The 23,262-nt window shown below is 43.8% G+C and overlaps 1 protein-coding gene across 1 annotated transcript in view; it reads right to left on the bottom strand.

The window, feature by feature from the left end:
• Window positions 1-23,262, bottom strand: part of mtrr (5-methyltetrahydrofolate-homocysteine methyltransferase reductase) — a gene marked incomplete at its 5' end in the record, with an annotated part of 104,129 nt that overhangs the window by 79,058 nt on the left and 1,809 nt on the right. Inside the window, 2 exons of the mRNA XM_084326135.1 lie at window positions 6,468-6,581; window positions 22,572-23,070. Coding sequence (XP_084182261.1) covers window positions 6,468-6,581; window positions 22,572-23,070 — 613 coding nt within the window. The remainder of the gene's footprint in view (window positions 1-6,467; window positions 6,582-22,571; window positions 23,071-23,262) is intronic.

Here is a 23,262-nt window from a genome sequence, read left to right on the forward strand (position 1 = left end):
AGCCCCACCAGGAGCTCAGATGTGAAAAAGCGCCCCCTATCGTCTCCTAGATGGTAATGCACCCTTTTGGAATGGACTCAATGAAAATGGATGAGAAAAAAAATTTCCGGAATCCACATTTTACTTCTCACGCATGTAACCGGAGATGATCCCAGTCATTGTGGAGCCTCAGAACAGCGTGTAATATGTGTTTTACAGTATACGCGTTGGATCAATAAAAGGATAGATTTTTGGAATGGCAATCAGGAATTGAAATAATCTTTTTGGATACCATCTGATCTCAGGTAAGGAATCTATTTTACCAGTCTTAGGATAATCAGACCTGTTTTCACGGAGATATAAGCTTTTCCCCTATGTGTCATATATGGCTGTTTGGCTGTGCGAGCGATCAGGAAATATATCAGATCAGATATCAGATTGCGGCCCCAGCGTGCATACGTACACATAATATTATTATACTATCGATAATCTAGCGTTTATTTGAAAACGATTCATAAATATGGAATATTTTTATTTTCCTTGAAAACGAGGGCTTTTCAAGATGCTATAAAACGGAAATGAACCGATAAAAAAACAATCCGCTTCGACAATGTTGACTGGAAAATGAGTCATTGATAAGCGACGGGCAGATTAGACACATAGCCATAATTTAAAACATAGATTAGGCGATATTAACGCTAACATTGAAGTGGATGGTGGGCATTCAAGCACTAAATCGTGCGCCCCCTGCTGGGCACTGAAAGTGTTAACATGCACATACACTATACGCAGGACACTGTGTTAATAATGGACTATTTGATCTTACTTACCTCATTTTATATTTTATTTTATTTCATCTTACTACTACTACTTATTGTAATTTTTTTTTTGGATCTTTTTCCCCCTTCTTTTTCCTCCGTTTTTATGCCAATTCCCAATCCCCTTCCTGGTCGCTGCGCACCTACCCCCTACAGTCGGTCTGGGAGAGTGGAGGCTATCACATGCTTCCTCCGACACATGTGTAGCCAATCAATCGCTTCTTTTCACCTGGCAGCGCGGACTCTCACTGAGAGGGTGTAACGTGTGGAAGGATCACACTACCCCCCTTAGATCCTTTCCTCGCTGAGCAGGCGCCCCGACCAAACTGTAGGAGTCGCTGTTTACAACGACCAGGACCCACCCACCAGCTTTCCCACCCCTAACACTGCCAATTGTGTTAGTATGAACGACCAGCCAAGCTGGTAGCAATGCCGAGAGCTGGGCTCGAACCCAGCATCTCCTGCACTAGTGGCGAGCGCCTTGCCCACTGCGCCACTTAGCCGCCCTGTAAATGTTTATTCTACGTTCTTATGGAATGAATGACAATTTTTTTTTTATGGATGGAGGAGGATACACACATTGACGGGCAAAGAGCCGCATGCGGCTCGCGAGCCGCGGGTAGGCCACCCCTGCACTAGACAAATATCAAGATGTATCTATCAGTGGACCAATTGCATGCTTTCGCAGAGGACAAGAAGCCTTCAGTCGACTCTTTCAGACATTAAGCACCCCCCACAGTCGACTATCGGCAAATTTTGGCCAATCAAAGTCGACTATACAAATCCTTAGTCAGAGACAGGCCTAATATATATTAGGGATGTTCGATATTGGCTTTTTTACGGATATCCGATATAGTCCAACTCTTCATTTCCGATACCGATATCAACCGATACCGATATATGCAGGGTTTCCCCCCCAAAAACGGAATAATTTCAGGTAATTAACATTACATATCTCTTGTCGTGGAATTAACACAACATTATGCATACTTTTGACAATAAATAAAATAAGAATTTGTTCTTACTTACCTGGGTAAGTAACTTGAACTTACTTACCTGGGTAAATAAAGGTTAAATAAATGTAAAAAGAAAGATTTGAAAACAGTTACAGATAATTTCCGATATAAAATTTGAATGCCAATATCGGCCGATAATATCGGTAGGCCGATAATATCGGACATCCCTAATATATATATTAGTGTCGTGAACGTTAACATCCCTGAATAATCTGGAAACCGTAACGCGTTACTTTTACATAAATTAATCATTATGACAGCTTGACCCCAACTTCCTCCTGTAGTTCCAGTGTGGATGTTTACCAAACTGCACGAGGAGCGCACAGCATTCATACATTCATATTGCACAAAGGTACTTGGCTACACCCACAGGGTCATGTAAGAGACTGTCGTCTTTGGCAGGTCACATTGTGCAGAAGAAGAGGTCAGCTCTGTCGTCTGAAAATGTCAACAACTAGTCTGTCTGAGCAACTGGTTAACATGTCAACAAGCTAGTCTGTCTGAGCAACTGGTTAAACTGTCAACAAGCTAGTCTGTCTGAGCAACTGGTTAAACTGTCAACAAGCTAGTCTGTATGAGCAACTGGTTAAACTGTCAACAAGCTAGTCTGTATGAGCAACTGGTTAAACGGTCAACAAGCTAGTCTGTCTGAGCAACTGGTTAAACTGTCAACAAGCTAGTCTGTATGAGCAACTGGTTAAACTGTCAACAAGCTAGTCTGTAGGAGCAACTGGTTAACATGTCAACAAGCTAGTCTGTCTGAGCAACTGGTTAAACTCAACAAGCTAGTCTGTCTGAGCAACTGGTTAAACTGTCAACAACTAGTCTGTCTGAGCAACTGGTTAACATGTCAACAAGCTAGTCTGGCTGAGCAACTGGTTAACATGTCAACAAGCTAGTCCAGTGGTCACCAACCCGTCGATCTTGATCGACTGGTCGATCTTTGAGACCTTCCCTGTAGATCTTTCCCTGAAAAGAAAAATGTAAAAACTTTTGTTTTGATGTGAAAAGTGATGCTGCATAAGATTACTGCACTTAGCACTGACTGAGAAAGTACATATTACAGTTCTACTTTGACAAACATATTACAATTAGCATTTTCTAATGTTAATAATATGAGAGTCCACATTACAGTTCTACTTTTGTTTTGATGTGAGAAGTGATGCTGCATAAGAGGACTGCACTTAGCACTGACTGAGAAAGTACACATTACAGTTCTACTTTATAAAATGCTAATTGTAAATATGTTTGGCAATGTTAATTAATAGGAGAAGGTCCACATTACAGTTCTACTTTTGTTTTTGAACAAGGCAAAGAATGTGCTTGATTATAATTCTATGCGAATATTATATTGTTCACTCATCCTACCATATTTGAGTTACTGTGTGGAAGTGTGGGGTAACACGTATGAAAGCAACATAAAGCCATTATTTATATTACAGAAGAGAGCAGTAAGAATAGTTCACAATGTAGATTCAAGAGAACATACCAACGAATTATTTATTAAATCCAGACTATTGAAACTTAAAGAGTTAGCTGAAATACAGACTTTATTAGTTTTGTTTAGAGCAAAATGCAGAGTATTACCAGCAAATATACAGAGGTTGTTCGTTCCCTGTCCAGATGACAGCAGAAGGAAATTAAATTTTAAACACCAATTTGCACGAACAACCTTAAAACAAAGGTGCACCTCAGTTATAGGTATCAAACTATGGAACTCCTTGCAGAACGATGAAGAGTTCCAATAATATATTTCACTTCAAAAGGTTGTGCAAAGAAAAGATACATAGACAGTATAGCACAGTTTAGTATAATATTGCAGTTTAGCGTGTCAGGATTACGTAGCATAGAGTTGTAGTGTAGGCCAGTATGAGTATAGTAATATAGTATATAGCAGCGTAACATAGAATAATAATATATTAAAATATTGTATAATACTGTACCAATATGGTGTAGAATAAATAGTATGATTTAGTTATATTATAATAAAATAGAAATTAGATAGTATATAGAAGTATAATACATTATATAAGTGTGTGTGTGGGGGGGTGGGTGTGTGTGTGTAAATGAATGAACCTAAATATGTAGTTTGACTGATAGATAGACAAAATGGGTTTATTTATGTTGATTTAATTTGGTTGTGTTGATGTTAAATTATAATTTTTTTTTGCAAAATGGGTATATTCTGTTTGGTTTTACACAATATGTCTATCGGTGTGTTGTGTGTGTGTGTGTAGGGGCAGGTATATATAAGATTTTTTCTTCTTCCTGTTCCTTTCGGCCATGGTATTTTTGGTGAATTATATGAATATGTACTGTTGGACTGTGGTAATTCCATGTACGAATAAATAAATGATGATGATGATGTGAAAAGTGATGCTGCATAAGATGACTGCACTTAGCACTGACTGAGAAAGTACACATTACAGTTCTACTTTATAAAATGCTAATTGTAAATCAAGTTCAAGTTTCAAGTTTCTTTAATAGTTGTCATACAGAAGTACAGAATACTTTTATACAAAATGCTTCTTACTGTTACGCTCCAGAGACTGTGCAAGACAATGTTTGTCAATGTTAATAATATGAGAAAGTCCACATTACAGTTCTACTTTTGTTTTGATGTGAAAAGTGATGCTGCATAAGATGACTGCACTTAGCACTGACTGAGAAAGTACACACTACAGTTCTACTTTATAAAATGATAATTGTAAATATGTTTGTCAATGTTAATAATATGAGAGTCCACATTACAGTTCTACTTTTGTTTTGATGTGAAAAGTGATGCTGCATAAGATGACTGCACTGATTGAGAAAGTACATATTACAGTTCTACTTTGACGTTTTAATGTTGGACCAAAGCATTGCATGTAATTAGAATACAGGCAAATAAAAGTAATTTAGTTTAAAGTACAATCTTGGCTGTCTTTTTCTCTCAACGCTTCAATAGGTAGATCTTGCCTTCACCCAAAAAAAAAGTGATATTGGGCTTAAAAAGGTTGGTGACCACTGAGCTAGTCTGTATGCGCAACTGGTTAAACTGTCAACAAGTTAGTTTGTCTGAGCAACTGGTTAAACTGTCAACAACTAGTCTGTCTGAGCAACTGGTTAACATGTCAACAAGTAGCATTTATTTGGGTGAGATGTTACTTTGCAAATAATTTACAGACAGGCTGTTTACATTAATTTTGTAGCAAATGTTAATTTGTAATGTTCTTTATGTGGTTGTTTGCTAAATAAGTCAGCAATCCATGTAGTATGTTGTGGGTAATTCCAATAACCCTCATTCTAATTTAGAAATCCTCTAAACGAAGATATTATTAATAAAGTAAAAATAAATGGATTCCTCTAACCAGTTTGTCATTTCTTCATTCCAACACCACACATGTACTTGTTTTATCCCAATAAATACAACTAAATATTATAATAACTTTTTTTCGCTGAACATATAATATATATACAATGTAAGCTGGAAAACTCCATGATTCCATAGCCTGAAGTCTTATGTAGTACAGGGAAAAATATTATTAAAATACGTTCAGAAATGGGTCTTTGAGAGACGTCAGAGTAAAATAAGAAAGCTCTCCAAAATCCATTTCCTCATCCACAGCCATTTATTCTGAAGTGTGATTCACTTCTCGTTTTTAGCTCGTCAACTTTCACCTACTCCCTGTATGATTTCGGGCCGGTGCAAGTTAAGAGGCTAAAGGGCCTCAAAACACATATTTTTAATAGAGCCCTTTGTTGATTTTTATCTAGTTTTAGCCCTTCTTATTTTATGTTCTTTTACTAGTTCTTTTACTAGTTTTAGCCCTTCTTATTGTACGGTATGTTCTTTTACTAGTTTTAGCCCTTCACATTTCATGTTCCTTCTACTCTTTTACTAGTTGTTATGTTCTTCTTTTATGTAGAGCCTTGAGATTTGTTCCACAAATATAAGGCGCCCCTAGAAATTGAATATATTATTATTATTATTATTATTATTATTATTATTATTATTATTATTATTATTATTATTATTATTATTATTATTATTATTATTATGTGAAGGACTAGTACAGATTTATATCTGAATACTACACTTGTACTGTAAATTGTTGCTATTCTTTCTTTTATTATATGCACTATGCTGCTATTTTTTTTATGTTTAAGTCTTATTGGTAAATATTGGTACTACAGTACTTGTAGTTGTACTACAGTGTTACTGCTGCTGTGAGGGTGGGGAGCCAGGAAACTAAATAATTCCACTCCTCTACACTGTATAAACAGCGGGAATGTGACAAATAACCTTCCTTTATAATAATAATAGTTTGATAACCAACATAAAGAATCTACAGCCACAAAATACAGCAAATACAATTAAAAAGAAATCTATAATTACCTGTTTTCTAGTGTTACTCATTAAGAGTCAATCAACTAGAGAATAAAAACGTGTCTCCATTCCTATTTTTTATTCTTAGCGGTGTAGCACCAGAGGGCAGTTAGTTTTGCAACGGTGGAGCACAAGGCGTACGAGCTGCAACTTACATGGATCACAATAAACAGCACACTGAAGGCTTAGTGCGAGGCCCCGGCAGTGTTAAGTGTTGGAAGGAACACTCAATAATTTAGACTACCGGTAAGTAACAAACAAACAGCACTAGGCTGTCACGCTTACTGATATGTCCAGCTCTAGGAGCAGAGCCGTCTTGACTGAATCTCCTCTGGTCAGCTGCACCGCCCGGGATACAGGCACCTCGAGAACAGTTTCTTTACTGAATGGGGAATTCATCTGGAGAAAGAAAGAAAAGAAAAAGAGAGAAATACAAGGTTTCAAAATATGATATGAATCCTCATTTTCCTAAATGAGCTAGAAAAGATAGTAGGGTAGCCAGGTAATACGTAGGGTTGAGCCAGACTGGCACCAGGCGATCATTCATGTTTAGAGTAAAACTATTAATGGGGAGACCTCTGGTATGCCGTTCGAGGGTCCAGACGCATAGACAGACTGAGCTCCCAGGCAAATCACAATTCTCCCACTTAAAACTTCAATGACCGCATATTCACAAGTTTGAAAGATAGATGAGTGTGAGAAGGAAGGGGAAAGACCGGAAAAGTAGGAAAAATTAATAACTTAGAAGACAAAGTCTCGGAAGAGGCTAACGTCAGAGCTAACGCTAATGATAGCTTAGCCGATTTACTGCAAATCGACAACGAGACAGTGAGGCTCGGGATGAGCATGGATTATGAGAATATAATTGAGGCGATAAAATAACTAAAAGCCGAACTCGAGAGACAGTGACGAACAGAGACAAGAGATTAACAAGCTGGGTCAAGAAATCAAGGGCAAACTCAGCAACACAGACTCAAGATACAGAGCCTGAACGAGCGAGGGGAAGAGGTTGAGACACAGGCAGAACGAATGGATGCACTCTGTACAAGCCTGGAACAACAACGCGCCATACAGCAAAAGCTAACAGATTTGGAAATCCATTTAGAGGACAAACAACATCTGCATCTCCGGAGTGGCAGACTCGGTTTTACAGTTTATCGAAAAACGCCTTAACACTTTGAATGCCGACGACGTGTATTCTCGTCTTATCAGACCCCCCGCTGAGTGCCGACGTGTATTGTCGTTTGATTTTTTTATTAGCGATCTGAATTCATATTTCATCAACCGAGTCTCCCGTTGGTACAGCAGACCATAGGAGCTCAGATGGGAAAAAACCGCCCCCTATCGTCTATCCCTGTGTAACTGCAGGTCAGTCGATTATACTGGGAGATCCCTGTGGGATCTGTAGAGGTAGAGCCAACTGGCTCCATTATGCTGGCGAGCCGTCTGATGATGAGGGATCTGATCGCGAGACAGAAAGCAGCCTGGAATATATATTTACGGCAGCCAATAATCAATCAATAAACGCGATCGATATTTGGAATGGCGATCAGGAATTGAAATAATCTTTTTGGAGAACATCTGATCTAAGGTAAGGAGTCTATGTTACCAGTCTTGGGGTAATCGGAGCTGTATTCACTGAGATATCAGCATGTGCCGTGTGTGTGTGTATGTGTGTGTGTGTGTGTGTGTGTGTGTGATCTTGAGGAAACGAGAGAATAGATTTTTCAGCCCGCCTCTATAGCGTGCATAAGTACTAGGGATGGGTACCTTTCACATTTGAACCGATACGGTACCGGTACCTGTGAATCGATACCGGTACCCAACGGTACCTTTTTTCGGTACTTTAGTCTCTAAAAATGTAATCTACCTACCTGTCGTGAAAAAAATATCCAAACTTCAAATAACTACACTTTCAACCGTTTTCGGCTTGCCATTGCCCCGACTGCTTTGTTGTCGAATCAAGTCAAATCCTAGGTAAGCGTATATTGTGCGTGTGAACGTTGACATGAAAAGAAAAAAAGTTTTTAAGAAATTCTGTTTTAAGTGTAAACAAAAAAAGAAAAAAAAATCCGGTATCTCACGTGAATCGATACTCGGTAGTACCGACGTGTTTCGGTAAGTACCTTTAAAAGTACCGAATTTGGTACCCATCCCTAATAAGTACACATATACTATCGATAATCTAGCGTTTATTTGAAAACGGTTCATAAATAGGCCGACAAATGACAACGTTTCTAGTGTATTCGAGAATATTCCAATAAATGCCGTTTATGGTGGAATCTTTCAATTACGAACGATAGCTTTTCAAAATGCTATAAAAAGGATATGAACCGATTAAAAAACAATCCGTTTCGACAATGTTGACTGCAAACAAGTCATTGATAAGCGACGGGCAGATTAGACACATAGCCATAATTTAAAACATAGATTATGCGTTTTTAACGCTAACATTGAAGTGGATGATGGTATTCAACGGGGTAAAAAGGTAAACAAGGCCGGCATTGATAGTGTTAACACATCCTGCGCCAAAAACGTCTTACAACGTGTTTCAAGGTCATGCTAATTCTGCCATTCCACCGCGTACAACGTTATTGAGATCATATTTCATTTTTTCGCCATGGTATTCAGAATGCCCTCACAGAGCCTGGTCTGATGCAGTGGGAGCCTGCACAACTCTGCAACGCTTCAATACTGCCGCCTGGTGGATGATCGGCGAGTTACAACCGGTAATGGATCTCTGGTGATCTCGGTGCACCGGGCAAATGCGTCCGGCACTCACATATTGTTGCAGGACTCTAGACACACATCGTGTATATGGATCGCTGCCATAACTCAATAAGTGGGATCTTTTTCTTTTTCAGTCAAAAAGTGGAGGGAGTGGTGGGTAGTGCAGTGGACTAAGCACTCGCCTACCACCGCAGAGACTCTGGGATCGAATCCAGCTGCCAGCGGTTCCTCCGGCTTGGTCAGTCGTCCCTACTAACACAATTGGTAGCGTTAGCAGGTGGGAAGCCGGTGGGGTATGTCTCCTGGTTAGGGTTGGGCATCGTTTGGATTTGAACGATTCCGGTTCCGATTCCGATTCTCCATATCAATTCCTGTTCTAAACTATTCTCGCTTCCGATTCTTTGAGGTGCAGGAAAAACAGGTCACAGCTTATTTCGCAGGAGATTTTTTTTTTTTGAAATTTTTGAAATTTTTTTCATACTATTCACATTTTCAGTTGACTTGATAGTTTAATTTGGTTGCTGTACTGTAACTAAAGTAAGAATCGAAATTAAGAATCGAAATGCAAATATGTTACTTCCGTTTCCAGAACCGGAAGTTAGGAACCGGTTCCTATTAGAACCAGTTTTCGGTGCCCAACCCTACTCCTGGTCGTTGTAAACTGCGACTCCTACTGGTCGGTCGGCCGCCTGTTCAGCAGGGAGGGGATCTGTGGAAAATAGCGTGAACCTCTGCACACAGGGAGCGAAATTAACTTTTTGACTCACCGGCCAGTGGCGGGTAGAATCTACCCGCCAAGCATATTTCTTACCTGCCAACTTTTTTTTGATTAAAAAAATATTTATTATTATTTTATATTAAATTTTTTAAATAAAATATATATATTATATAATCATACTTGTAGTTGTATTATCTGCGAGACATCGCCACCTCGCTGTCTGCAAACAGCTCCACTGTCTGTGTGTATACTCGAGTGGCCTCCAGCTCCAGCAAGGATTCTCCGGCGCTGCAGCTGAACCCTAAACTCTACATTCAGCATGATGTCAGGAGCTATCTGTAGCTACTGCTGGATGGTGTTGGGACAACGCCTCAGTGAACTATTTAGTTTACTGAGACATTTCGTAGTGACTAGTGAGCTAACGTGGGCTAACGTGAGCTACCTAGCCAACGGAGGTATTATGCACTGGACTATTGCTGGAGCAGTTGTTGATGTCGGGAGCTATCAGTAGCTAGCCGGCTGGATAACTGTCCGAGGCAATAGCATGCAGCATACAGAAACAGGTGCGGGAGGGGTAGGAGGAGCAGTGCGCAGTGCGCTGCATGTCTGTGCTGAGACAGCGAGTGAGAACATGATTTTCGGTTTTCACATGACTATTTGATTTGGCAGACCTCTCAGTGGAAGTCGCCAAACGTAAAAACTGACTGCCAATGGCGCTTGGCGGGCTCTAGTTTCGCCCCCTGTCTGCACGCATTACGTTCCCCCAGTGAAACTCCTCACTGTCAGGTGAAAAGAAGCGGCTGGCAACTCCACATGTATCAGAGGAGGCATGTGGTAGTTCTATATACCTCCCAGGCCGACAGTGGGGCAATGCGTGCAACGACCAGGAAGGGAATTGGCATAATGACTAAATTGGGATGGGAGAAAAATACAAAAAGCCCAAAAAAGAATAAATGGAGGGAATACAACTGCATAAAAAAAAGGCATTAAAGATAAAAGGAATCCACTTCCAGACTCCATACACCAACATGAGGATCCAATGGGACACAGGAATCAAGACCTACGCCAGCGCAACCGAGGCGCACAGAGAGCTGAAGAGACGAGGCATCCCGGTAGAAGAGCTGGAGCTAGCCAAAGAGGGAGACGGCAGGATGGGAACGCAGAGGCACGACAGGGAGAGGGGCCGCGTTGCTGCCTGAGAGCGAGAGAGAGACTAAGAGAGTACCAGCGTCCCAAAGAATGGTGAGGAGGATCGTTCGAATTGACTTCATAGGATGTGGTCAAGGCAATGTTCACTAAGTACCTGGGAGAAAAAGGTTTTTCTTTAGCGTGAGTTTTTTATTTAACAGGTTACGTTGGACTTGAGGGATGGAGGGGTTACAGTCGCCTCGACATCCACCCTTCTTAATGAAAGGTTTTCCCCCAGATCTACCAACAGGGTCAAAGCTGAAAGGAGAGGGTGATTCCTCCTCATTTGGAAGTAGATTTGTGTTCTAATTGTTATTCGTTAAATGTTGGTGATAAGTGTGTGTTGTGGGAGGCTGTTAATTCATATAATATCTGGAAAATGAATGGCAGGGTCACATAACGTTAGGTTATGACTATAACCAAGTTCTGTTAGTATAGCGACGCTCGGCGTCACTTTCTGCACTGTCCTCGCACACGTACTGAAATAAAGACCACAATGTACCTTTAATCCCAATATTTGTCTGACCACACCCCTATCAGCTTACCCATATAAGCAGGGGTGGGGCCACCCACTCGCCTCCTTCCCAAGCTTTCACCACAAGGCGAGATCAAGGGCTGCAGCGGCGTCGGACGCCGAGCGTCGCTATACTAACAGAACTTGGTTATAGTCATAACCTAACGTTCTGTATCGTATAGCTCTCGCTCGGCGTCACTTTCTGCACAAGGGAGGCCGAGCGAGAGCCATCGGCCGACAAATACACCCCGCTGAAAGCCCCCCACAACCATCAGAACAGGGAGGGCCGAGCCCCCCCGACCCACCCTAATGGAGGGCACCCCCCCTATTGGGGGCTTCACGGGAGGGCGACGGACCCGACCGTGCGAAGAGGCACTCAAGCAACTCAACGCACAGGGTGAGCAGCCGTGGCTTGACCCCACGACTACACACACGCACAACCCGCATGCCACCCGGGAACGAACGGAGGAAACAACCTCGTTACTGCCCCCAGAATCACGGGGTCAAGGGCAAACCCAACCCCGTGGCAAGGCCGTAGCAGCGGAGCGCGAAGGAAGACCCAGACCCACCAAAGGGACTGGACCCCCTGGAACGGGGGCCCGGAGAAGTCCATGATGCCAGCATCAAGACCCCACCAGGTGGGCACTTAGTGACCCCGCCCCCCACATCGCCAGCGTATTCGGACAAAGGCCCCTCAGCCGAGCGGGCCCTGTCCCCCCTATAGTACACCGCCTGGCACACTGACCCTGCAGAACAGGCAGTCAGTCAGCATGGCCGTAAACACACAAAAAAGGTTAACCAACGGAAGCAGGCAGCGCACCGGGGAAAAACCAGGCAACAGGCTATTAACCCTAGCCTGGAGACTGCAGACGAGACAGGCGCCAGAGGGGACAGCTGAACACAGCCGCCCTGGCGGAAGGGGCGTAAGCTGGCGGTGTTGCATGACCAAGCCTCCATTTAAAAAAAACCCACCCAGAGGGGTTGAGGCAGAGAAGGCTGACACGATTGGCAGACGTCATGAACGTGCAGGGGCACCCTCAAACGGTGAACCCGGGAGTTGACACTGCTCCAACACACCAGGGAATCAACCACCTTGGTGTTACCCAATGCGGTGGTCGTTCCTATAACCCCTCAAGAAAAAACTCCAAAACACACCTGCGGGTATACACCGGCTATACCGCAGTACAAGTGTTTCAGTTTTTCAAAAAAGGGTTAACCCAGGTCTACGGGTCAACGAAACATTACTTCGGACCGGGCCCGGCGATACGGGAAGCACAGGGTCACCAGAGGAGGTCAAAGACCACCCCAACAGGCCCCTCTTCGCCATGCGTGAGAGAGGAGCGAAAAAGAATGGAGAACCAGCCCCTAAGCACACCGTACTTGGTATTCCCAGGCGGTCTCCCAACCAAGTACTAACCAGGACCAACCTGTGTAGCGGTTGGCATGGCCGTAAGCCATTACGACAGTGCTGAGTAAAAAACGTACCCAACCAGGGTCTCCATAGTGCTTAACCCTGTGACACCCGGACCAACCTGGCATTTTTCCCCCTGAAAAAAGCCCAAGTCCCTCAGGGTACCAGAACAGCAGATCTGCATCCCCGGTGGACAACGGGTTCAACTGATCCGGACCAGCGTGACCAGAACCAGTCCCGTGCCCTAACCACGCCGACATGCCTACTCCAGGAGAAGGGGCAGATATGCGTGTTGATCTTAAACATGAAAAGAAGGCGCCACCCAGACGTTCGGGCAAACCGCGCCCGGTGGCCCACCCCCAGGGCGTGAGACCCCTCTACATATGTTCAGATCCATTCCGTCATCATCCCCCAGACATGAACGAGAATCCGTCGATGACAAAAACCAGGTCGTTGGATTTGGTCGTCGGAAGAGGAAAAACCTCCATCCCAGTTGCTTTATAAAAACGCCGTTTTAACCTCAAGCAACCAAGGCGTGCCAGTCAGTCGCCTGTTTACAGAACACCCCGAGCTAGCACTATACGTGCGTCGGGACACACCCACATCAATGAACAGGCTATTTAGACCTGTCATTGAATCCCCAAGGCGCCATGGGGAACGACAAGAGGGGTGTGACACTTCCTAACTCCAACTCTTTTTAGTAGAAAAGAAGGAAGCACCAACAGTATGTATCCCAGTCTACACAGCCGGGGGTAAAAAAAATTCACATTTTTACATCCCACCACCCTCCCATAGGAAGGAGACGGGAATCCCCAGAGAGACTTCCCACGCAAGCTGTACAGATTGAAAAGAATATATTGCACCTTGAGCCATGTAAAAAATTGGATTTAGGGCTCTCCGGGGAGGAGGCACTGAACCCATACACACTCAATAATCGAATTGGATCGAATACATACACAATAGAGTAGGACTCCTTCTAGAGGGTCCACTCACCTTGACAATCTGAGGAGGAGGCTCTGTACTCTGAAGGAGGCTTCCTCACATGGAAGGAGGAGTCCCAACTCACAGAAGGCCCGAATAGGAGCTTGGTGAGGAGGAGCCCTGACCACCGCCCGAAACAGATCCATCACATGGACCTGAACAGCACACGGAAGTCCTACCAACAGAGACGCGCACGGTGACGTACTCTATGGCGGGGTCATTTCTGCGGTGCACACGCCCAATATTCCAGGCCGTGGGACCATGAAACTCCCTCCCCCCCCCCCCCCCCCTCACCCCGTAACGTGCGGGACCGCAACGTGACAGGAACCTTGAAGGACAGGGGGTGTACCCCTGACCAACAGAAAAAAGGGGGAGAGGAAAGGTTACCAGTTCACCCCTTTACGACCCCACACCCATGATACGATGTAATGACAAAAAGAGAGTATGACACAGTCATAGTCAGCTCTATGAAGCGTCTGACAGCTTCATATAATAATTATTTTAAATTATTATTATAAATTATAATCAAGCTAAGGGTTACATCATATCCCTACCACACAGTGACACAATGTAGTGCAACAACATGTCCACTCTGATAGGAGGATGAAGAAGTCCCCAGGGAACCGGGGGGAAACACAATCCTCCTACTTTACCCTTAATACGGCCAGTTAAAACAGGAAAACCTGTTAACACTTTGAGCGCCACGCCTGGTTTTCCGTTTTACCGGCTGAATGCCACCATCGGCGCCAACGTTAATATCGCCTAATCTATGTTTTAAATTATGGCTATGTGTCTAATCTGCCCATCGCATTATCAAATACTATTTTCCAGTCAGTGCTGTCAAGGCAGATTGTTTTTTTATCGCGTCGTTTCCGTTTCAGAGCAGTTAGAAAAGCCCCCGTTTTGATATAAAAAACAGCTCATTCTGGAGCATTCTATGAAAATCGTCTTTTAGTGGAATATTCCACAACGTTGATATTCGTCGGCCTTTTTATGAATCGTTTTCAAATAAACGCTAGATGATCAATATTATACGTGCACGCAAGCACATTACGGCCGCGCACTGATAATCGCTCCGTTGATTTCCTCACGGACTTTTACAGTGAAACCGAAAGAGGACATTTCACAAAACAGCTTATAACTTCATCAAACTTACTCCGATTATCCTAACACTGATAACATAGAGTCCTTACCTGACATCAGATGGTATCCAACTGGTATATTCCAATTCCTGATCACCATTCGAAAAAATCGATACGTGTATGTATCCAACGCGATACTGTAGATCTCCATGATCAACGGGGATCTGAGGTTCCAGAATGAACTGTGGTAACCCCGGCTGGATCAGTGAACTGGAAAATGTGGAGTACCGGATTTTTTCCCCCATTCATTTTCATTGAGTCCATTCCAAAATCACTTATGTCATCTGGGAGACGACAGGGGGCGCTTTTTTCCACAGTGATCGCCGGCGCCCCTCGGCTATACTCGGGTAGGCTCGGGTGATGCAATAATTTTTCAGATCGCTAAAAAATTAAAATAAAAAAAATATCCGAGAAATCTCGTGAGTGGCTAGCAACCACCTATAAAAAAACCCGAGAAATCTCGTGAGTGGCACGGAAAGTGTTAATATGTGAACACACTGTTTATCGTCATTACAGGCTGAGAAAAGAATATTCTTTACTCATTTGTCACTAAGCATAGCTTTATAGGTTAGTTAACCCCCTTAGTTGTGAGTACACGGTACATATAAACAGTGCACACATGATGTTTCTCAACACAACAAACCAGATCATTTTCACATCTGAAACAAAAACCCGATTTGCACGGAGAAGCTAAATACCTAGTGACAAGACAATTCACACACAACTCGCGTCGTATCCTAAATGTAGTGCAGTAACACTCGTTTTGGAAAACATCGTTATTTACAAAACATTTAGAAGGGAAAGCCAGAAGAAGTGTACAAGGTCTGGTCAGACCTGGCCTACCCGGAGCGTAGATCAACGAAGTGCAGTCTCAAGACACCGTAGAAAACACAGCCGTCCTGTGTCGTTCGATCTGGGCAGCGTCGCCGCTCCAACCCGTCGCTACGGTCCCCTTTGTTGACGCAGGCTTTGCCGTCCTGGCCCAGGGCAGGTTCGACGAACATCCTCTGTCAAAGATGACGTCGTAGTCAAGAGTGTTTAAAACATGTTATAATCAAAGCACGTTCAACAGAGTAGCATTAAGCTAACGGCCGCTCCAACCGTCGGTCGCTACTGCCCCTGCCCGCGAGACGCCGAGCGAACGGCGCACGCGACCAGAGGGGAGCTCGCGGCGGCGCGCGAGGAACCGGAGCCACCCCGCGCCGGGCCTTGGCCGATAGCAGCAAGCTAACGTTTCCTAGTGATCACAGCAGGCTAACGCCGCAGCTAACAGCTGACTGGCTAACCGTAAGCTAAGCAGCTATCACCTGAACTTGTACACAATGATATAACACTCACCCAGACAGGCCGCCGTTCTGAAACCCTCCTCACTTTTTAAGAGAAAAGAGAAACAAGATGTTAACACAGTTTTACAACGGTGATTTTACCAACACCCGACGGAGCCAGCACAATACCCAACTGGCCTGTGTAGCTGACTTGAACACAGATCTTCCGCTATCGAACATCTATGCCCATATCTCCTCGTGAAGGAATACTCTCATTTGGATATGAAAGAAGGGGCTACACGGTGACAGAGAGATATCCACTCGTCCAGAAAACACAGGGATCACCAGTGTTAATGGTCGCGGCCCACTAGTTAAAACTATAATGGGCTTCAGACCAAGGTCTTCTGTCGCCTAAGAGGCTGAACAAAGGACCCTAGCCTGGTGCCGGTTTTCATAAACATTGTCAATTAGCCCCCATAGCACTAACAGACAAGTGGAGCCTGCCAGCAAAACATAACTCACCAAACCTGGAACCCACCGCTTCTCACAACAGCGGCGCGTCCTACAGCCCAGCTGTGTCTTTACCGCAACCAGCACACAGCAAGGACTGCAGTTGGAAAAGCATGTAGCGGCGCGAACTCCCAATACGAAAACCGGTGGAGGATTTTTAGAATGATCATCATCTTCCAGACACTCCAGTACGAAGACAATATCGCCGTATTTTCTCGAAAATAGTGAGAGAGAAAATAAAGATATGATGTCAACGTATCCTTGCTTTCCAACTCTTCTCCTACCATCACATCACTTCAAGTGTGGGGATCTACCGAGGCACTTCCTTGTGGTGAAAGCGAGAAGGAGGCGAGTGGGTGGCCCCACCCCTGCTTATATGGGTAAGCTGATAGGGGTGTGGTCAGACAAATATTGGGATTAAAGGTACATTGTGGTCTTTATTTCAGTGCGTGTGCACGTGTGCGAGGACAGTGCAGAAAGTGACGCCGAGCGAGAGCTATACGATACAGAACTTGAGAAATGGCTTCTTTAAACATCAATGGCCTAAGTAACCCAGTTAAGAGAAGTAGAATCTTAGCTAAAATTAAGAAAGAGAAGACACAAGTGATCTTCCTACAAGAAACACACATGTCAAAACAAGAACATGAAAAGCTGAAAAGGTTTAGATACCTGAATTCATTTTTTGTTATTGCAAGAATAACAGGAAAAGGGGAGTGACAACTCTAAATTTAAAACTCTTAATTTTGAACTGATAAGAGAAAAGGGATAAGGAGGGGAGATATAAGATTGTCAAAGGAAAGATAGACAATGTCTTGATAACTCTAGTAAACACATGAGAGAGATCGAAAATTCTTTAAACTCCTATTTGATGCAATAACCTCAGAAGCGGAAGGGATTATAATATGTGCAAGGGATTGGAACACTATACTGAACTATTCCCTAGACCAGCGGTTCTCAAACTACGGGTCGCGACCCAAAGTGGGATAGCGGTAGGTGACAGTGGGGTCAGTGTTAGTTGCGTTGGCAAAAATAAAAAGCAAGAGAAAAACCGATGAGCCCAACTCAGTTTGAGTTTTCCTCCTGGCAGCTGCTGTGTGTGTATTTGCCATGTCTCGCCCCTTCATCAACGGAGGCCGACGCAGTATTCCAATACACATCTCACTACATCCTGCACATTTATAATCGCGGAGGCCACATCTGGTCTTTTGTGTGTAACCTGGACTCGCAATGGATAGGTTAGTTATCAGAAGTGGTGCCGGTTGGCCGCAATGAAATGGGCTCTGCGCCAGGGGCGGAGCTAGGGGGTGGCTACTGGGGCTCAAGCCCAGAATGTTTTCTGAAAAGCCCCGAATCTATTTAAAAAAAAATTAAAAAAAATTAAAAAAAAATTAAAAATTATTTTTTCTTTTTTGACAATTCATCATTGTTACATGAAAATATGTTTGCACCAGATTTAGCAGAAGCTAATTTCCATCTGTGGTCTATCCAGCTGCTAACTGTATTTGAGTGAGTTAAGTCTTGGTGTCATGGTAGACTCAGAACTAAGCTTTAAATCACAATCAACAAGTTGACAAAAACTTAATTCTTCCACCTTAGAAACATAGCTAAAGTACGGCCATTTATAAATCAAAAGGACGCTGAAAACCAGATCCATGCCTTTATCTCAAGCCAACTCGACTACTGTAATGCACTCCTTACCGGCCTCCCGAAAAAATACGATGATAACTATTTTATTGCAATGCACTATTGCATTATTTTATTCTATTTTACTAACTATTTTATTGCACTGCACTATTTTACTTTGTATCAGTGAATCATAGACGCCTGGCCATAAGAGCATTCGGAGCATCTCTGCTCTCCCACTATTGAACTTGGGGGAGCAAAGGTATGCTCTTGCTCCACCACTTTTTGATCATATGAAAAATATGATATATCCCCCCCCAATATATAAATCTAACCATAACTACGTTATGGTTAACTGAGTTTTATAGTGAAAAGAGCAGCTTTATTGGTCAAGATTGAAGGCTCTATATTGCAGGAAATTGCACGTACAGGTTAATTAAATTTAAAAAAAATCTGCCGTGGAGGGGGTCGTGCCTGACCCCCTACAAACCACCCCTTGCCTGCAAAAAAAAATAAAAATATTAAAAAAATGAAAAAAAAAAAAAAAAAAAAAAAATTGGGGGCACCTATCTGGGCTAAGCCCCGGATCTCCTATAATCCTAAATACGCCCCTGCTCTGCGCATAACCAGCTGCTATACCACACTAAAGTGAGGTGGCTATCTCGAGGCAGAGTATTAAATCGCCTTTTTGAACTCAGAGAAGCACAGATTTTTCTTGCAGACAAAAAAAACCCATTGGCAGATAAATGTGCTGATAATGAGCAAGACACTTGACTTAACCCCTAATTGCTCCTGATGAGCATGTCGGCCCCTTGCATGGTTGCCTCCGCCGTCAGTGTGTGAATGTGTGTGTGAATGGGTAAAATGTGAGGAACAAATTGTAAAGCGTTTTGGATAAAAGCTGTTATATAAGTTTCTTAGTTTAGTTAGTTTAGTTTCTTTAATAGTTGTCATACAGAAGTACAGAATACTTTCATACAAAATGCTTCTTACTGTTACGCTCCAGAGACTGTGCTAGACAAGATAGTATCAAATAACATAGTATAGCATGTAATTTAGAAGTAGAAAATGAGGTCACAGTGTTCAGTATAGACATATGTACAATGTTCGATGCAGAATAGACGTAACTGAGTTACCATATAATATACAACTATGCAGTGTACTAATGTACAGTACTATATAGTGCAAAGCAGAAATGGGATGAGGTACAATTTAGGTACAATTTACAGTAAGGTGTACGAGTTGTAGTGCAATCCTTCATCAATAAATATAAAGTGTGGGGAGTGGGTGCTACAGTGTGTTTGTTTAAAGTGGGTGTGTGCTATAAAGTGTGTGGAGTGGGTGCTACAGTGTGTTTGTTTAAAGTGAGTGTGTGCGTGTGGATGTGTGTGCTATGTGCGTTTGATGGTTGTTGTTGTGTAGTGTTCATTGTTCGTTTAGCAGCCTGATGGCCTGGGGATAGAAGCTTCTTCTGAGTCTTTCTGTGCTCGCCTTGAGACTCCGGTATCGCTTGCCTGACCGCAGCAGTTCAAAGAGGCAGTTGTTCGGGTGACTGGAGTCTTTAATGATTCTCTTAGCCTTGCCCCTGCAACGCTTGTTGTAAATGTTCTGGAGGGTGGGGAGCCCCCCTCCAATTGTGCGTTCGGCTGAACGTGTCACTCTTTGTAGTCTGCTTCGGTCTTGTGCAGTGCTATTCCCAAACCAGGAGGTGATGTTGCCAGTCAGGATGCTCTCTATTGTACATGAGTAGAAGTTCTTAAGGATCTTCTGACTGACTTGGAACTTCCTTAGGCGCCTGAGGAAGTAGAGGCGTTGTCGTGCCTTCTTCACAACACTGTCAATGTGTTTGGTCCATGTCAAGTCCTCGGATATGTAGGCTCCGAGGTACTTAAAGCTGTTGACTCTCTCAACCGGTGCCCCGTCGATGCTGAGGGGGCTGTAGTCCTTGACCCCCGACCTCCTGAAGTCCGCAATCATCTCCTTTGTTTTGCTGACGTTCAGGGAGAGGCTGTTTTCCTGGCACCATCCCGCCAGGACCTTGACCTCTTCCAGGTAGGCCCTCTCGTCGTTGGCAGAGATCAGGCCCACCACCACTGTGTCGTCAGCAAATTTGATGATTGTATTGCTACTCCGCTGAGCCACACAGTCGTGTGTGTACAGGGAGTAGAGGAGGGGACTCAGAACACAGCCCTGGGGGGCCCCTATGTTGAGGGTGATGGATGAGGAGGTGCAGTTGCCTGCTCTCACCACCTGGGGTCTGCCCGTCAGGAAGTCCAAGACCCACTGGCAGAGGTCATAGTTCAAGCCCAGGTCCCTGAGCTTGGCTATGAGTATGGAGGGGACTATGGTATTGAATGCCGAGCTGTAGTCGATGAATAGCATTCTCACATAGTTCCCCTGCCTCTTGTCCAGGTGTGATGCTGCTGTGTGCAGCCATTTATTAATAGTAACATTTATGTACCTATTTATGTACCTAAGCGTTATCTAAATTATAAAAACAGCAAGCCAACAACATGTCGCCCACTTTGCATAGACTACTACCACGGACATGCTGTTCCATGAGCGGAGAGGCCTGCCGCAGACAGAGTGGAGGTAATGTGATTATTACAAATGGTAACCGACTGTTTTGACTGACAATACGCATTAAGCATTAGGTATATTGCTGTGCATTGTTATGTCCATGGAGTGAGACATAATAAAATCGGTAGCGCGTGTGTGAAATACCTCGTTATTATTGCTGCTGCAACGCTATTTAATAGGGGTGCACCGATATATCGGTCGGGTATTGGTATCGGCCGATAAGTGCCTTGTTGACTGCTATCGGCCTATCGGCCGATAAGCTCAAATGTGCCGATAGCAGTCGCCGATAAATAACCATCAATTTGTGTAGCGTCAAAAGGCAAAAAAAATAAATTCACTCGCGACCTACCTGCACAACGCCCGCCGTCCCCCACACACACACACAAGCTACTGCATCAAAGTTACTACTTATGATTAACAAGGCATTCGTTTTGTGGCATTAACGTTATATAGTTAGTGTTACACGGACAATAACATCAGCATATTATTATTAACATTAGTTAACGCTAGCTTTCGGTTAGCTGTTCAATGCTAATAACACAACCAAGCGAACCCATCAGAGCTCCCCATCAACACCGCTCTGTCGGGAGGATGGCATTTAAGAAAGTATCTGCTGTTAAAATGACACAAACATTTGTTTTGTGGCATTAACGTTATATAGTTAGTTACACGTTAAATTACATCAGCATAGTATTTACCCGAAGATAGCAAGCAAGCCGTTCATAGCTCGGTTCCATTCCGTTGCTCATTCCGTACCCAACTACACATTCTGCAATCTGTTAATAAAGTTTTCAACCAGACAAATGTATAGAAAGGCTTTGTTTTATTATAACATTTGTTGCAGTAAAATCATTGTGTCTCGTTTGGCCATCCTGTGGAGCGCGCTGGTCGGCGGGCACTGCCGGGCAGCTAATGTATTAGCTTGTTGTGGTTCTGAGTTTGACTCGCAAGCAGATCAATGGCGGCATGCCCCGAAGTAGAAAATGAATAAACGCTTGCCGATTGGTGGTAAGAACAGCAGGAGGTGGGTGCTAGCGGTGTGGCGTAATTGGCCGAATCGACTGTCAATCAAAATGGTTCCATTGCATTGGTTGAAAGCTCTGGTTGAGAGAATAGTATCCCGCTGCAGGCTGCCAGAATGGTTCCATTGCATTGGTTGAAAGCTCTGGTTGAGAAAATAGTATCCCGCTACAGGCCGCCAGAAGATACTGGGAGAGGGATAGTGATACCATAAACATATTTCTTGATGTTTCCTTTTTTTAAGTAAGTAAAGAGGCCTACAAATACAAACATACACATACAAATATACAGTAGTTTCATTAAAAAAATTAAAATAAAAAATATTAAAAAAAATATTAAAGAAAATTACAAATACTTATTTTTTTCCACAAGTATCGGTATCGGTATCGGTATCGGCCGATTGTGTTAGTTGAACAATCGGTATCGGTATCGGTGGCCAATTTTCATATCGGTGCATCCCTACTATTTAAGATGCGTTCTAAAAACAGTTGCTCGAGCACTACTTGAGTAATTCATGAGAGTTCTCAATCTGGGAAGACATTACCCGTCCCTATCGTGTACCTTTGCTAGTCTAAACTAGTCTGAACAGTACAACTGAATCCCAACAAACAAGTAAAACATAGTAAATAAATCAAATACAACAGGCCAAGAATACTGCCTGCATCATAATCATCATCACCATCATCATCACCATCGGCACCCCTCACCTCCTCTACGGTGTCTTCATGAAGTGAGACCAGGAGGTACGGAGGAGGCAAAGCAGGAACGTTGAGGGCAGAATCCGCCAGCGGGGGCAGGGAGTGCGTCAGTGAAGCCTCCACGACAGCAGCAGGAGGAGGAGGAGGAGCTCCGTCGTCCCCGTCCTCCGTCTCTGGAGCCGGCTTACTATCATCAGCGGTGTCCTCAGGCTTGGCGGCCTGTCCGGGTGATCCGCCCGCTGATGATACAGGTCTGGGCTCCGTCTGCGTAGCGGGGGCTGGTCTGGAGTCGCTTCCCGATGACACTCCGTGTGAGACGGAGTCCTGGCTGTCGGCGAGACTCAGGAGGTTTAGTTTGACGTCCGGCGGGGACGAATCAGGAGCTCCGATCGCCGAGACCCTCGGGTGCTCTTCTGCATGGTTGTCTGGTTCAGAGGCCATGTTTGATAAGGCTCCCCTGACTGCTTCCCACAGTCCTTCAAGCCAGGGGTCAAGAACCAACTCCAGCCTAGAATAGCCAAAGCAAGATGAGAAAAGAGACAGATGGCAGATAGATCCCATCATGTGCCACATCTCAAACAAGAATAACAGAGTGTTGAAAGTAGGCTAGCGAGTCAGGAGGGGGAAAGCACCTGGTGAAACCATCTCTGGACCATGTTGAACAGCAGCCTAGTAGAGACCCTCTCCTGCTCCAGGACTT

This window comes from Notolepis coatsorum (assembly GCF_963971535.1).
Source record: "Notolepis coatsorum genome assembly, chromosome: 12".
Taxonomy (NCBI): Eukaryota; Metazoa; Chordata; class Actinopteri; order Aulopiformes; family Paralepididae; genus Notolepis; species Notolepis coatsorum.